This window comes from Lynx rufus, unplaced genomic scaffold (genome assembly GCF_022079265.1).
Source record: "Lynx rufus isolate CCGP_SWC_20201006 ecotype Redwood Valley unplaced genomic scaffold, mLynRuf1.p SCAF_15, whole genome shotgun sequence".
Classification (NCBI taxonomy): domain Eukaryota; kingdom Metazoa; phylum Chordata; class Mammalia; order Carnivora; family Felidae; genus Lynx; species Lynx rufus.
The window spans coordinates 60063776-60080894 of NW_025814829.1; the positions used below are offsets into that span (position 1 = coordinate 60063776).

The 17119-nt window shown below is 40.9% G+C and overlaps 1 protein-coding gene across 3 annotated transcripts in view; it reads left to right on the forward strand.

Moving 5' to 3' along the window:
* CNST (consortin, connexin sorting protein) overlaps positions 1–17119 on the forward strand; it is a 116633-nt gene that overhangs the window by 71176 nt on the left and 28338 nt on the right. For all 3 annotated transcript variants that reach the window (XM_047077115.1, XM_047077116.1, XM_047077117.1), the window contains exons 3-8: positions 1439–1644; positions 9422–9452; positions 11312–11398; positions 11858–11972; positions 14638–14659; positions 14839–14935. In XM_047077115.1, the coding sequence (XP_046933071.1) occupies positions 1439–1644; positions 9422–9452; positions 11312–11398; positions 11858–11972; positions 14638–14659; positions 14839–14935 (558 nt within the window). The remainder of the gene's footprint in view (positions 1–1438; positions 1645–9421; positions 9453–11311; positions 11399–11857; positions 11973–14637; positions 14660–14838; positions 14936–17119) is intronic.

A 17119-nucleotide genomic window follows, 5' to 3' on the forward strand; every position in this document is an offset into this window, starting at 1 on the left:
ACTTCATAGAATTTGTAAAGTATAAGGAATCATCCTAGGTGACTAATTGTAGAAATCACAGCACTTGGAATTTTCGTGCTGAAGATCTGCTGATGATCTAACGACCATGGCCCATAAAATAATCCCTGTGGTGCAGGAGTTATGATCTAATGAAGATGAGACCTTTCACCACTCACTGTTACACAGTCCAGTGTAATACAGGGCTCCATACAGGATTCAGAGGAAAGCAGATGTGCCTTAGGCTGCTGCTATAGAGAAATACATGTATCTTGTTACGGTAAAACACAAATAGGCATAGTTGGGAGGAAAATATTCCAGGTGTTAGAATCTGTAATTGCTCAGAATGGCACAGAATATGTTACTAGGAAGATGAAGAACGGACCCCTCTGGCTAGAGCATTGGGTTTATTTATATTTTTTTAAATGTTTGTTTATTTTTGAGAGAGGGAGAGGGAGACACAGAATCCAAAGCAGGCTTCAGGCTCCAAGCTGTCAGCACAGAGCCCATCGCGGGGCTCGAACTCACGAACCACAAGATCATGACCTGAGCCAAAGTCAGACACTTAACTGACTAAGCACCCAGTTGCCCTGAGCAGTGGATTTATTCAGAAGGCAGTAGAAGACTGGGTTCTGGGCACACTCTGGAGAGCTTGCAGAGGGCATCCTCAAACGTGGTACCCACACTGACTTACTGACAAAGATCGTTTTCAGAGGCCAGTCAGCTGAATGTACAGATGCAAACAGTCTGTTCAATTTGAATATGAAAATCAAAACGGAGACTGAGATTTCAGTGAACGGTCAAGTTATAATGTGTAATGATTAAATTTGTGCAATTTGGTACATCGTTTCAGGAACTGTGGGGTCAAGCATGTATTCATTGATCTTTTTTTTTTTTTTAAGAAATTCATGTTACTTAACTTGTTTTTATTATGAAAGAATTTTCCATGGTCATTAGATCTGGCATCTGAATTCCTGCTGTTCTCCTGGGATCCAGAAGTAGTTGTAAAGTTATCAGACCAGAGTTTAAAGAGGAAGGCTTAACTTCTTTAGCCATTTTATATGATAAGCGCATTTACCTTCCTATTTAATTCTGTTTTCTTTTGAGCGAGCCAAGACTTCCAATTACAGCTAATCCGTTTTTCCTTTGGGAGAATCAAGTTTTTGGTCAGGTTTTAACCCACATTCTTTCCTTTAGAGCTCTTTTTATTAACACTCTTAATTATAGTTCTGCAAAACAAAAAATGATTTATGTGTGTGCTAACAGAAGCAATCAGAGGATGACACAGTTTCATGAAGTCAAAACCTTGTGGTTCTAGGCTTTTTTTTTTTTTTCATATAATTAGTTTTATTTGAAAATCGTATGGTTAACAGACATAATTATTTTAAGATATTCACCATGGCGAAAATTTATCCTAACCTAGGCATTTTACTTCTTAAAGGACTTTCTTCAGGAGACACCACACCTTTAATGCAGGAAAACGTGCTGAGTACATCCACGCATGCTGTTAGTGACGATGAGTCTGCAGAAGTAACTGCTAATGATCCAGCAGAAGCCCCGAAGCTCGTTCTTCAGTATCTGTTCTCACTTATCCGAGGTGAAGTTGAGCAGGTGGATTCAAGAGCACTTCCCCTTTGCCTTCACCAGGTACTCCATTACACTCTTGCCTTCCGCCCTCGGCATTTATAATCACGTAGAATACAGTTCTCTGCGACTGATTCTCCCCCACCTGTCCTTGGTGAGCCCAGGAGGTGGCCCTGCATCAGTGGCTGGTGGGAAATTTAGCATGCGACTACTGGTGGCCACACATGGGCTATGAATGATCAATCCGTTCAAATAATCACTGCCTTCCTTTATTTGGCGAATAAGCTGTGTACGAATAGGAGTCTGTGTAGCAAGTGCTTAGTAAGTACCAACTAGATGCCAAAAACTCTGCTAGACTCGGGGGGAACAAAGATTCCTTAACAGAGTATGTCCTGAAGAGAGCCACTGTGGAGTAGGAGCAACACTTATAGAGATAAATAATTGTAGAAGCGTGTACTAAGTGTAGACATATATCTAAGATTCAACAAAAGCACAACACGTGTGATTAACTTTGTCCTGTGGGCATTAGCAGAAAAGAAGGTGACTCTTGAGCTGGGTTTTGCGGGGTATGCAGGTGCTCACCAGGGCAAGCTGGTTCAGGAAGACAGATCAGCTCCTGCAAAGACATGGCAGAGATGTTGTTGGAGATTAAGATGGAAAAGAGATGGGATAGTGGGGGGCAGGGAAGCCTTGCTTCTAGGGACTGGGAGTCTTTAGTGAGGGGAGTGCCAAATCAGATTTGAATTTTAATGTTTATTTATTTATTTTTTTTTGAAAGAGAGAGAGAGAGAGAGACAGAGTATGGGCAGGAGAGGGGCAGAGAGAAGGAGACACAGAATCTGAAGCAGGCTCCAAGCTCTGAGCTGTCAGCACCGAGCCCGATGCAGGGCTCGAACTCATGAACCATGAGATCATGACCTGAGCCAAAGTCGGACGCCTAACCGACGGAGCCGCCCAGGTGCCCCTCAAATTTTGATTTTAGAAAAATAACTCTGCTGATGATTGGGAGGGTAAGTTAGGAGGTGAAGAGCCTGGACACTGGGAGGCGTTCCAGACAGTAGAGAGGAAGCTTTTTTATACAAGAGCCCATTCAGAAAAATGAGATATGAGCTGCATTTTATTTTTCCTTTAAAGTGAAAATAATAAAATAATGGAGAAACTGAGTCTCCCTCACAAAACAAATTCCTGATAATTCTGGGGTCAGAATTTGTTTTTTCCATTCAGAGCATCTGTTTTTGGAACATCATGAGAGAAATTTGAACATAGCCGGTATGTTACATATTATTTATTGCTCTAATTTCTTGAGACTAGTAATAGAATTTTTTCTTGTTTTTTTTTTTTTTGACTGTTTATTTACTTATTTTTGAGAGAGCAAGCAGGGGTGGGGCAGAGAGAGGGGGAGACAGAATCCCAAGCAGGATCCTCTCTGTCAGTGCAGAGCACCATGTGGGGCTCGAACTCACGAACCGTGAGATCATGACCTGACCGAAACCAAGAGTCAGATGCTCAACCGACTGAGCCACTCAGGTGCTCCCCACCCCCTCCCCCCCCTTTTTTTTTGTCTTTTTCTTTTTGGTAATAGAATTGTAGGTTTTGTGGTATATAGCGTCCTTGTTCTTGAGAGATACATGCCCAAGTGTTTGGGAGTAAAATGACATAGTGCCCATATTATGATATTTTCACTTATCATGACGTATGACATTTCAGTAGGAAAAAGTATGTAAGAGAGGGAAAGGCAGAGAAAGCAAATTTGGCAGAATGTCAACATTTGACAGATCTAATAAGAGGTAAATGGCTGTTGGTTTCACTCTTCTTTGAACTCTTCTGTAGAATTTTGATAAAAAGTTGAGGAAAAGGACATTTGGAGTAAAGAAGGAAATAGCAAATGTAGTCACATCTTTTCAAGTTTATGTCACTGGGCTGTTGTTTCGTTAAAGGTAAGAAGAATGTTCTTTTCTACTCCTATATGATCCTGAAGCCGAGGCAGTTTTAGGACTGCTAGACCTTGATCAGGCCGCAAGATTATTTAAAACAATTTTTAAGTTTGTTTGTTTATGTGTCTGTTTGTATTTTTATTTACTTATTTTGTAATCTCTGCACCCAGCATGGGGCTCAAACTCACGACCCTGAGATCAAGAGTCACGTGAGTGAGCCAGCCAGGCTCCTTTTACTTAATTTTTTGACGTCTCAATATAAAATTCCACCCCTCATCCCCCAGGAACATATCAGTTTTCTGAGTCCTGTAGGCCGTGCTTCTTACGTGTCTGAGCAATCCGTCCTCCCCTGACAGAGGGGCTTAGGGGACATGGTGGTGGTTTAAAAGCGGGGCTTTGGGCTCCCCCACTAACAGTCTCAGTGGCTTCCAGTTTCTTCTGTAAATGGCAGAGGACTCAATGAAATAATGCATGTAAAAGCACTTGACGTAGTGCTTGGTACACAGTAAGAGCCAAGTAAATGCTAAGCATTATGACCGTAGCCTCACTGTCGCTAATCCAAAGACCGCTTGCTTGGAGAGAAGGCTGGGGGTCAGCAGAGGCGCTGAGGCAGCAGGAGTGAGCTGCAGGGTGTGCTCTTCTGCCGAGAAGACTTGAATCCATCCGCCTCCCAGGGGAGACACAAATCAGGGAGAGGTGGAGGCCATTTCGTCCATTTCAGTAACTCCCAGCAAGGCACATTGTGTCTTTCGCCTGGAATTGCTAGTTACTGACATTTTGCCGAATTTTCATGCCCCCCACCCCCTACAGACACGTATTTGCCACTGAAACACCATAATTTTTAGGTATTATATCACATCACCCCTAAATACACACGCATGTGTTTTCCAACACCGTGGGCACCCCTCTGCGTGACCTGTATCAACCACAAGAAACGAGATGCTGGTAAAATAGTATTATTTCACGTACAGCCTGTATTTGAATTCTCCTCACGTTGTTCCACAAATATGACTAGTTTTCCCCGAATCCAGGATCCCATGAAAGACCACACATTGCATTCGGTCGTCAAGACTCTTTAGTCTTACATGATTGGAAACAGTCTGTGCCTGAAGTTTTTTTTTTAACTTTCGTAACATTGACCCTTATGAAGAGCCCAAGACTTCTTGTAGAATGTCCCATAATTAGGATTTGTCAGATTATCTCTCCATGGTGTGATTCAGTTTAAGGCATTTTGGACAAGGATTCTTCTTGGGTAGCATTCCATACCCACTTCTCTCTTGAACCCACTCTGGCCTGGCTTTTGTCCCCACACTCCACCAAAATGACATTCTGAAGGTCGTAGGTGGCCTCCACGTTGCAAATCCAGTGGTCAGTCCTCAGTTTCCATCCTGCTGGAGGCATTAGAACCTTTGACAGGTTAATCACATACTCCCATTTTGAAACACTTTCTTTATTTGCCTTTGGGACCCTTCCTTCTTGGCTTTCACGTCTTGCCTCACTAGCCATGCTTTCTCTGGCTCGTTTGTTGAGTCCTCCAAAGATTACTCAGTTTTCAGCATTGGAGCCCTTCACTCGGCAGTTCTGAACTCCGGACTTCAGTATCTGGCCTCCTGAGGTGTCTGCAGAGCATTTCAAACTTAAGATGTCCCAAATCAAACTTCAGTTTTTCTTCCAAATCTTCTGCTTTCCTAGTCTTCCAGACCCTTTTGTTAAACGGCAACTCCATCCATTTAGTTGCTGAGACCAAATACTTTACAGCCAAATTTTATTTACCTCTCCCCACATCCAGTTCTAGTCAGAAAGTGCTGCAGACCTATTTCCACATATGCCCGGAATCTGAGCCCTTCTTCCCTCCTTCATTGCCCCCACCCCGGTACGGGACACCGTCACATCTCACCTGGTTCTCGCAGTGAACCCCTCACTGTAGAAACCCTGTCCTCTCCCTCTTCCATGTTATCACTGTCCTCCATACAGCAGTCATTGTGACCCATTGTGACTTCTCTGGGTCATGATGTGACATGTGTCACATCATGTCAGCCTCTGCTTAGAGCCCTCTCGTGGCTTCTGATCAGAGTAAAAGCTAAAATCCCTACGTGGCCTAGAAGACCCTGCACGGTGCAGTGCTGTTCCCTGGTACACCTCAGTTTCTGAAACTCTCCCTCTTAGTCACCCCTTTCCAGGTACACTTGCCTTCTGGTGTTTCCTCAGATATCCAAGGATGTTCTTGCTTCAGGGCCTCTGGTGTCTCCTTTCTGCTCTTTCTGAGGAAACCACTAGAGGCTGCACCGAAACAAAGGACTAAACCAAGGAGCAGGATGCGAGATAGCTGAAATTGGGGATCTTGCCTAGGAGAGAGGCGAAGGGAGTCTGTAGGTGAAGGAATGTTCTAAGACGACAGCTTTGTACTGAGGAGAGAGTAACCAGTTCCGTTTGGAGGGGATCAGAATAGTCTAGGGAGAAACTTCTGTATCATTTTCCTATTTCTGAGTATTTGCTGTACCTGAGTGTATCGAGGGCAGATTTAGACTCTTGGTGGTGTGTTTGGTGTGTTTGGAGTTGTCTAAGTGACAAGTGCATGGAAAACTGTGTCCCCCCCCCCCCCAAAAAAAAAGAAAAGTGGGAGGGAAAAGGAAAGAAAAAAGTAACTCCAGGGGAAACAAACGGTTTTCAGGAAGGGAAAAGTAGTAAGAGTTTACTATCTGGATAGGCTCATGATAAGGTACACATTAGATGTTATCTACCCGTAGCAGGCTAACAGTGTGTGTGTGGGCGGGGGGGGGGGGGGGGGGGAGGGGTGTGTGTGTCACAGAATGTGTACATGTAGCATGTGTTTGCAGGGCTAGGCTGAGGGGAGCAAAAGACTCAGTCCTCATCTTCTAAAACTGAAAAATCCAGAAATGACCAAAATAGGCATAATGTGTAGGGAGACACAGGTTAAAAGAAAAAAACCGGAAGGACTCTGAATGCTTGCTCCCGAAGAAAGAAAAGGGCAAGAGTGGCAGGGCTTTGTGAGCACATATTATAGGGCTCTGTGACTCCATATGCCACAGGCACGCACGGTTTTAATGAAAATAACTGAAAGGAGACACTGATCATTCAAACGTAAGGTGAGGACAGCCTGTGGGTTACGGTGGCGGCGATGGATACGGAGAGGGATGGATCGCAGTCCTCTTGAGGGGACGGTCACTAGGACTTGGTGTGGGTACAAAGCAGATGAGAGAAGTCAGAGATGACCAGGAGATGCGGCTGGGCGAGTGGTGGTACCATTAACAGAAATGAGGAATTGGAGAGGGAGAGCCCATTATTTTGGAAGTGATGTATCATTGAATATGTGCTAAAGGCCGTTGGAAACATGACTACAGTTATATCAGATACATCCTTGTATTTTTAGCTCTTGAAACTCTTGAAGATTCCACTTAAAAATTCTTGTTCTCGGTATGAGTAATCTTTCACACACTTATTTAATATGACTGCAGGCTAGCTTTAGGTATATAACTGAACTCATAAACTTGGACGCCTTTCATATAGAAGTGGGAAGGGAAACACCAAGCGGGTGCTCTGTGCTCAGTGAGTTGATACTGAACTGGTGTCAGACTCAGACAGGAAATAGATGTGCTGGGATCCTTGAAGCCAGTCTCTGTGACTGGGGTCAAAAAATACACCTTCCTACTTCCCTTTTCTAGTTCCTGGTAGGTGACTTAAAACTGTTGCCCTCCCAAAGTGACTTTCAGCTTACTTCTTCCCATGATTCTACTCTACATCTTGTACTTCTGGGTCAGACTCAGACTCAGAAACCATTCTCAGCACTTACTGCTGTGTGTTGACCACTACACTAGACATGCACTCCCTCATCACCCTTTACAGCAGCCTAGCAACCTGGTCTCGGAGAGTTGTAGGTGTTACTGTCCCTGTCGGACGGATAAGGGAAGCTGCAGCTTGAGACATGAGATGACATATCTGTCCAAGGTCACATGGCCAACGGTAGCAAAGCTTGGACCAGAACAGAGGTCAGTTACTCACCTCCACACTCCGCGTTCTCTCTGCCGTTCCAGGCTACCTCCAAGATTTAGACCTGGGATATCAAAGGAGATGCTAGACTGGCCAGGGGCGGGCTTCTACTGGGGCAGTGTATTTATTTTCTCAGATGCCCTTTCACCTGGAAATGCCTTTTACTTTTGAGGCATTGGGTCTCATGACCCTCTCTCTGTGGTTGCTTTTAGGTTACTGGAACCGTCACAGAAATCTGGAAGCTAATTGAAATGTATATTTCTGTAGTGCCAGAAAGTCTGGTTTGTAAGCATGTGCAGCTTTTTATAAATGACTGTGCCGGTGGTGCACAAATGCAGCAGGCGAGGAGAATAGCTTTGGAGAGCCAGAAATCTAATCGTCGTGGGCAACCAGAAACCGTGTTGGATGTGATGGGTAGTCGATTTTTCACTGGAAGTTGATAAATGAAATGACACTGGTTTCTGTTAGGTGTAACCCAGTGGTGCTCACCACTGCTGGCTCATGAGAACCACATCCAGTGACGTCCATCATGTTGGGAGCTCGGGATTGGCCGTGATGGAAGTATTGACACCACAGAAACGAGCAAATGCTACAAATCAGGGCTCTCTCCAGCACTCAGGGGCCAGAGGTTAGACACGGACCAGCACACTGCTGGTTGTAGTATATGAAATTCTTGTTTTGGGAGTAAAAAGTGGTCAAATATTGACAATCTGCTGTGGTTCCAGTAGGACCAATATAGCACACCTTTAGATCGATGAGCTGATAAAGACAAGCAGTTTATCCTTGGCAAAGTCCTGAGAATAGAAAATAAGTGTGGGCTCAAGCTTTAGGTGAAATTAACACTTGACAGAGAAGTGATTGAGTCCAGTTACGTATATTGCCCATAGAAAAATGTTAGAGCTGTCGTATAAATTTTAAGCTAGGCAGATATTTTCTTTTAAAAGTATGCTGTTGCCACCATAGGACTTGGGGGAAAATGTTCCTCTTTGTTGCTTGATTATAGGTTTGACAAGGACTTCATTGCTCTTTGCATTGGCAGAGAGCTGGAAAATGGAGATAGGGATCTATAAATGGAACACCTTTTTTAACTAGAGACTTAGTAAGAATGAAACGGTTTTACAAGTGTAAAGGACTTATGTGAAATACTCTAAATATGACAACAGTTTATGCAAATATTTCTCAGTGAATACTTTCAGTTTTACTGTTCTATTTATTAATGCCATATCTAAATAAAGATAGAAATAAAAGATCCCCGCATTTTTAGAGGCCAAGAATTTTTCAGTTGAAGTATGCGTTAGAATGAATCTGGTAACTGATCAGCCTCGACTGGGTCCAGATCCTGAGGCTCTGGACCCCCCATCCAGTGCCCTTTATACTGTGTGGCACTTTGTATATATTCCAGCCATCGTTGCTCAACTGTTTAGCACTATTGGCCTTTTGTGAAATACTGAAAGAGAACCAAAAGTCAGTGTCCCGTGAGGTAGTTTGTGAAATGCACATGAGTCTCATGTGACTTGACGCCTTTTAACTTTGTGATTTACAATACATAGTCACTCTTTCCCTCGCCCTATATCTTTACAAGCCCCTGTAGCGTTTTCCTCATTCGTTAGAGTTCTTACTTCTAAACTCTAACAAATCGGTGAAGTTTGCTTTGATGTGAAGTAGAGTAGGAAGAGAGGTTGTGTAAAGACCAAAGAACATCTCTGTTTACTCTGCTTGTGATAAGTGACTTCAGAAATGTGTCCTCAGTCAGATTTCTTCTCATCTGGTGAATAAGAGTTTTCTTAGTTTGATGACACTCTAAGAGTGTCAAGGTCTTGATGTTTTCCAGGTTTGCCTTTTCATCCAAATATGAATCTAATTTCCTGTGTTTGTTTGTTTGTTTGTTTGTTTGACAGATAGCAGAGTCCTATTTCCAGGAGGAAGACTGTATCCTTTTCTTAATTTCAGGAAGAAATTCATAGGACTGACTCATAGAGAACTGCCCATGTTTTTAAAATTGAGATTTACATACAACATGTTTATATCTGTCGTTTTCAGTGGGTTTTAACAGCTGTGTCCACCCATGTAACCACCTCAGAAAGCAAGATGTAGAGAATTTCTGCTACTCCGGAAAATTCTCTAGAACCACCCAAATTTGACCTGACATGTAGAAGCCCCAATTTTACCATAATATCAATATTTGCGTGTTTAGGAGAGGGGGGGAGAAGCACATTGCTGAAAAGTATAATTTGAAAATCTATTGGATTTTCTTTCTTTTGAATTAAAACAGAAGTCCAAGTCAAGTGATATTCATTTGGCCATACTACAGCTGGTAAATCTCAGGACTTTCTTATTATAACTTCTGGCTGCAGAAGGAAGACCGAATTCTTCATTTGTAATAGAAACAGGATAGATGCTGTCAAGTGAGACTGCCCAGGCAGGAGCTTAGCTTTTCTATCGGAAACATTTCTTCCCCCAGTTTTCCACTTGGCCTTTTTATAAATGGCTTCTCTTTTTCAGGGATGGCCCAATATCTACTCTCTAGAAAGAATGTGCCCTAAACTCACCTGTATTTCCCCATTTGTGCGATGTGTTTCTCCTGCTAACCTTGTTGACTTTTACCGCGTCTCTAAGCAGACTGCGGGAGAAGCAGCTATTATCCCTGTCAGACAAACTGTGGAAACTTGAGACGGTGGCAGTTCATGACTAAGCGTGCAGGAAATCTAATTCTGGTGGAAATGCGGCTAGAACGCTTTTCTAACCAAATAGTGAGTACTTCGTAGTGCACTGAAGACCAGCACCCACATCTCGGGGAGCTTCTTGATATGCAAATCTAGGGGCCTGTTCAGATGAGAATCAGAGCTTCGGGGATCCGACCCAGGAATATGCATTTTGGCAAGTTTCCCAGATACTGTTTGTGTCCAGTAAAGTTTGAGAAACATTGGTGTACTTTAGGGCAGAGGGAAATGGAAAATGGAATCGCCCCTCTTCCCCCTGGCCTACTTGATGATCCCCCGCCTAGGCGGCGGATGCACCTCGGTTATCGTGGGAAGGGCAAAAAGCTAAACAGCGAGTTTTTCCTCTTCCTTCTTTCTGGGTCAACATTTAGAACAAGGCCCAAAGGAAGATAGACAGCTGGACAATTTATCACGACCTCCTATGATGCTAAACGCATGATACGGATGGAGAAGGCGGAAGTTTACACGAAAATCCCACAAAAGAGTACACGCACGTAATTACGAGAATCCCTCTGGCCAGTTGGGTAAATTTCCACAAAAGACCCATATAATGTTGTGCTCTGTCCTTGTTCAGGCGTGTAACCCTTTGGTGTTGTGGGAGAAAAGCCTTCGGTGGGAAATAAGTTGAGGGTCAAGGTGAGTAGATATAAGGAACACACCTGACTTAGTAGCACAGTTGCTTGACAGGTGCTTTAAGGGGGAAAAATGGGAAACACTTAGACTCTAGGATTCCCTGTGGGTGCTGTTTCCAGTTACATTACTTTTAATTGATTCTTCTAGAGATACATTTGCAAGCAGGCATTCCTTCAGCATTAAAACCTTTTTGTTTCTGTTTGCTGCTGGAAAGGAACCCACATAGCTATGGCATCCCACGCCGTATGAAAACTTACCTACTCCAAAACCAGGAAACCCTACTTAATAAGATTTGTTTAAACCTAAAAATATTTAGAGTCCTTTCGTTTTTTTGGTAAGCTCCAAATTTCCCAATTTCCATAGAACATTCTTCTTAAGATATTAGGCTAAATGTAAAGAGTCCAGATTTCTATTTTCCTCAAATTTTCTATTCAGATGAGAAAGCAATGAAGTTCATTCAGCTTGAACGACTGTATCATGAGAAATTGCTTGCAAACCTCTCTGCCATTCAAGAAGAGTGGGGTAAGTACGGACTGACATGGGATGTGCAATTATCAGTAATCTAGCATGTTCCTATCTAGACATTTAACATATTCGACCTGGTTTTGTAAATCAGGAAATAGATGTTTCCACAGTTAAGTTAATGTTGCAAAGAAGGTAGCGTTTTTACCACAAGTCCGGGTCACTGTGAGAAAATTTCTCTCTTTGTGTTTTGCTTTTGCTATCAATGGCAAGAAAAGAACACTTACAACCCTGCATTTCTCCTGATGCCCTGGCAGCGCCTATTGGCTAATTTAGTCTCTGGGATAGTATTTACTCCTACCGAAAAGTAATCACTTAGCTATTTGTAACTGTGTTAACTTGGGTTGTGTGAGGAGATAATTTTGCATGGTGATCTTTATCAGTGACACTAGTCAACTACTTTTGCCCTCCTAAATATGTTTCGTAATAGCCAGTAATTAACAAATATCTTACATTTAGAAACAAAATGGAAAACTGTACAGCCACATACAATTACATCTGTAAGGAATTCAGAAAAAGGATTTAATGGTGAAGATTTTGAACGGCTTACTAAATTTTGCACAACACATCAAGAGTAAGTACATCAGTATTTGTGTAGAATGAGTTGGAATAGAGTATTGAAGAAGCATTGTAGCACTGAATATTTGAAATCCATGATCCATTTTTTATTTCTTTGTTAATATTTTCAGCTGGAGAAATTAAAGCATGTAAAATGAAACGATTAGGTTTCTTTCTCAGCTTTTATCTCAATTTCTTAGCCTGAGCATTGTAAAAGTTCAACTTTCCGAAAGTTCAAAGCACCTTCTAATCAGAAATTGTAAAATGTAACATCTAATTTCGGTCTCTTTTTGGCTAAGAGATTAGGTGATTCAAATGGAAAAAAAGCGTGTATTAGGATTTTTTTTATTGTAGTTGTTTGCCAGTGTTTGTATGTTGTAGAAAAAAAAATCTGTAAGATTTGTCTAATAGTGGGAAGCAAAAACAGTACAATATTTAACCAAAATACTGCAGAAGGAAAGCTACGTTTACCATATAATTTTTTTATATTTACCAGATAATTTTAAATTGCTTCATTTGTATCAAATTGGATTTTTAAAACTAAATTGTAGTGATAACAAAGCACTTGCATATATTTTTTGAAATCATTATTTTAAGACTCGAAATTCTCAAGGTGAGAGGGCATGACTGTCTTCAAACGAATGCAGATTTCTGAGATGCACAACATCCTCCATTCAGAAGCTGAAAGGTTCCATTCTGTTGATAACTTTATATCCTTTTCCTCCAGAATCACAGAGTAAACTGAAAGTCAGTTTGTTAATAATGCAACAGACCCAAGCAATTGTTGTTTAGCTCAGGTAGCGGATGGTTGTTTTGGGGTCTGATTATTTTGGAGATCAGCCTTTAAAGAATCACTGTGGATGCAGAAATGATGCTCATTCACCTCTCATGGTAACAGTTGCCTTCTGTTAATTTGAACCTTTGAAACAGTATTTTTAGGGACTGTGCATTATAACCCACAGTGCCTAAAAATACTGTTTCAAAGGTTCAAATTTCAACTTTCAAATAGATCAACTTTCAACTTCATAGAGGTTTAAAATAATGGAGTGTTTACAAATAGATAAGGGGGGGTTGTTTGTTTGTTTGTTTGTTTTAACGAGGCACTGCATGTGGCAGTCTGCCTTTTTTTTTTTTTTTTGTAATGTTTATTTATTTATTTTGAGAGAGCATGAATGCATACGAGCAGGGGATTGAGGCGGGGTGGGGGGTGGTGGGCAGAGAGAAAGGGAGGAAAAAATCCCAAGCAGGCTCCGCACTGTCAGCGCAGAGCCCAACATGGGGTTCAAACTCATGAGTCAGATCATGACCTGAGCCAATATCAAGAGTCAGACACTTAACTGCCACCCGGGTGCCCCAGAAGATTGTTTTCTTACTTTCAAAATATTCAGTGTAGACACTTTCCCTGCCTTTCCCATGGAACTAATAGTTTTTCATGTGTTGCAGATATTTTAATTATTTAAATCTTTTTTTTTTTTTTTTTTTTACTGTTTATTTTTGAGAGAGAGAGAGAGATAGTGAGGGAGGGATGGAGGGAGAGAGAGGATCTGAAGCAGGCTCTGCACTGACAGCAGAGAACCTGATGCAGGACTCAAACCCACGAACCATGAAATCATGATCCGAGCTGAAGTCAGATGCTTAACCGACTGAGCCACCCAGACACCCCAGATGTTTTGATTATTTTAAAACAAATATTTATTTAATATAATATGGGCATGATGTGTTTATGCTATAACTGTAAATAATCCCCCCAAATTGTTACTCCTAAATTTCTTAATATAAATAATTTTTAATTCCATATACAATGAAGTGCATAAGCTCTGTGAGTTTTTACATACACATATATGTCCCTGGAGCTACACTCTGACCAAGATACAAAATAGCCCAGCCCCTCACGGTGCTCCCTCATACAGGTACCAAGTCAGTACCCACCCTGTAAAATAACCAGTGTCTAAGTTCTATAACAGTATATTTACCTGTTCTGTGATTCTGATAAATGTAATCATACAGAATGTAGATTTTTGCATTAACTGCCTTCGCCCATCATTATGTTATGTCTGAGTTACATGTTGATGCATATTAATGGTAATTTGCTCAGTTTTATTCCTGTGTGGATTTGCTGTATGTGTAGCAATTCATCTATCCATTATATTGTTAATAGACATTCAGATTGTTTCTGATTTTTGAGTATTTGAATAAAATGGCTATCTTTTTGTGCATACCTTTTCCATGGACATATCCTTTGTGTTATCTCTGGTATTCCCTAAAAGATAATGTTTCAAAATTACTTTTTTTGTTACCTGTTTCCATGGATAATGCCAATCAAATTATCTTTCATCATAACCTACTTCAGACCATAATGACATAAACTAAAATTTGAAAAGTGTGTGTGTGAAATACTCTTTATATTATTAGCAAAATGTTGACATTTTTTCCCCTGGATCTCAGCTTCTTTGGGGGTTTTCAATAATATTTGGTTATCTAAAGAGCTACCACATTATATAGCTGCCCTTTGAACTGTGTGAACCAGTGGTAATGTGTCAGCAGTGGAAATGTTCTGCACTAATTTTAGAATCCGGAGAAGCTATATTTTATTTTTACAGCCATTTCAGTGACATTTGTTTGGAAGCATATTGCTGCTGTAATTTTTCAAAAATCTTTTTTTTTTCTCTTTTCTTCCACAGTCCTGTTTTGTCCAAACATAAGGTAAGAGACAGTTTCCTTGAAAATATCGATGGAAAAAATGTTAAGTGTCCTATGTCTGTTGTATGGACTGTTTTAGGAAATAATGAAACGCTTCTCAAATTATTTTCAGATTTCTAATTTAATGCAGCAGTTTCCCCAAAAGTTTTTTTTTTGTTTTATTTTGTTTTTTAACTTTTTAGATAGCAGCCGTAGAAAAGCCTCTGGGAAGGAAATGCTTTACGCCATTAATAGTTTCTGAAGATCCAAATGAAAGAGGAACAACAGCCAAAGAGCCGGGTATGTTTTCACATTTAGAGAGGGGCGTAAGAGACGCCTGCCTCTTACATTTTACAAGTGTTACAAGGACTGTTTTTGCATTTACATTTTTTTGCATGCGTATACCTCTCCTGCCAGACAAATTGCAAAGCAAAATTTTTTTTATATTGTGTAACTCTGTTTTTAGATGCCTAGTAGTAGAAATTATAACATCTAAATTCTTATAAAAACAAACTTACTTCCGTGTGTTCAGTAGGTAGCTATATATATATATCTAACAGACTGACAAAACTGTACAAAAATGCTCTGAAACAGAGTTAGTTTTGGCATATTTGCACACCCTTTTTTGTTTAAAAACCAGCAATTATTATAGAGACTTTACCAGGAATTTGTGCTGTAAATCTAGATATTTTAAGAAGTCTTGTTTCTTGGTAATTCATCTGTAGCAATTTATTCTCTTCCTTTTTGTATTTTCTAACACTTGGTGTACTTTAACTTGCACGTGTACATTTTTGAAGTATTTATGATATATTTTATACCACTTCGTGTCTTATGCCCAAAGTTTAAAGATTTTCAGAAACTCTTTCTTACAGTACTAATGGATGTACACTATAGAAACTTCAGAAAATAAAGATAAATAAATACACTTTTGGGTGTTTATTTTTCCTGAAATACGATTTTAGTACTGACTTCTACTCTGAGGCTTTATGTCCCTGGACCTGAGAGCCCTGCTTGTAAACAGGCAGCATCAGGTGTTTTGACTGAGTTGCCTGAAGACATAGGAGGAGGAGGAGGAGGAGGAGGAGGGGGAGGGGGAGGGGAAGGAGGAGGCGGAGAGGAGGGGGAGGAGGATGCCTTCACCTGAATTTGCCTTTCTCTCTTTACAAGCCTTTTCCCACCCTACATCTTTACCCCCTATTCTTCATGAGGGGAATTTGGGATATTGCCTTAGGTCATTCCTACTACACACTCTGTTCTTCCTGTCTCTTCTTTTTTTTTTTTTAAGGAATTGGATCTTTCTCCAAATAAAATTTTATTTTATACTTTGCATTTTTGTTTTTTAAAAAAAATTATTTTAAGTTTATTTTTTGAGAGAGAGAGAGAGAGAGAGAGAGAGTGCAAGCGGGGGAGGGGCAGAGGGAGAGAGAGAGAGGGAGAGCGAGAACCCCAAGCAGGCTCTGTGCTGCCTGCGCAGAGCCCAGTGCAGGGCTTGAACCCACGAAACTGCCAAATCATGACCCAGGCTGAAACCAAGAGTCGGATGCTTAACCAACTGAGCCACCCAGGAGCCCCTTATATTTTGCATTTTTAAATGCAAACTTCTCTTTCTACTTTTCATCCCTGATGTTTAAAAGAAAAAAAAAAAATCCTACAAGTAAGTACCTGATTTTTTTTTTTTTTTTTTGAGTATACTTTCAAAAATGTTATGTTAGTTTCAGGTGTACAACATACTGATTCAACAATTCTGTACATTATGCTATGCTCGCCACAAGTCTAGCTACCATGCGTCACCATACAATACTGTTACAGTACCATTGACGATGTTCCCTGTGTTGTACCTTTTATTCCTTTGACTTCTTCATTCCGTAACTGGAAGCCTGTGTGTCTCACTCCCCTTCACCCATTTTGCACCGCCTCCCACCGTCCTCCCCTTTGACAACCACCAGATTATTCTCTGTATTTAATAGGTCTGATTCTGCTTTTTGTCTGTTTATTCATTTGTTTTTGTTTTTTTAGATTCTGCATGTGAGTGAAATCATGGTTTTGTGTTTCTCAGTCTGACTTGTTTCATGGAGCACAATACCTTCTGGGTCCGTCCATTTTATTGCAAATGGCAAGGTCTCGTTCTTTTTATGGCAGAGTAATATTCCCCTGTGTACGTAGACCGCATCTTCTTTATCCATTCGTCTATCAGTGGACACTTGGGTTCCTTATGTATCTTGGCTATTGTAAAGAATGCTGTGATAAACGTAGAAGTGCACATCTTTTCAAATCAGTGTTTTCATTTTCTTTGGGTAAATACCCAGTGGTGGAATTGTTGCATCATATGGTAATTCTATTTATAATTTTTTGAGGAACCTCCATACTATCTGCCACAGTAGCTGTCTCTTTTCCGGTCATTTTTATATGGGAAAGCACAGCTTTATAAAGATCTTAAAGAGGAGAAATTCACAAGTAGCACCCAGTTTGGATGTGGATGTGTCT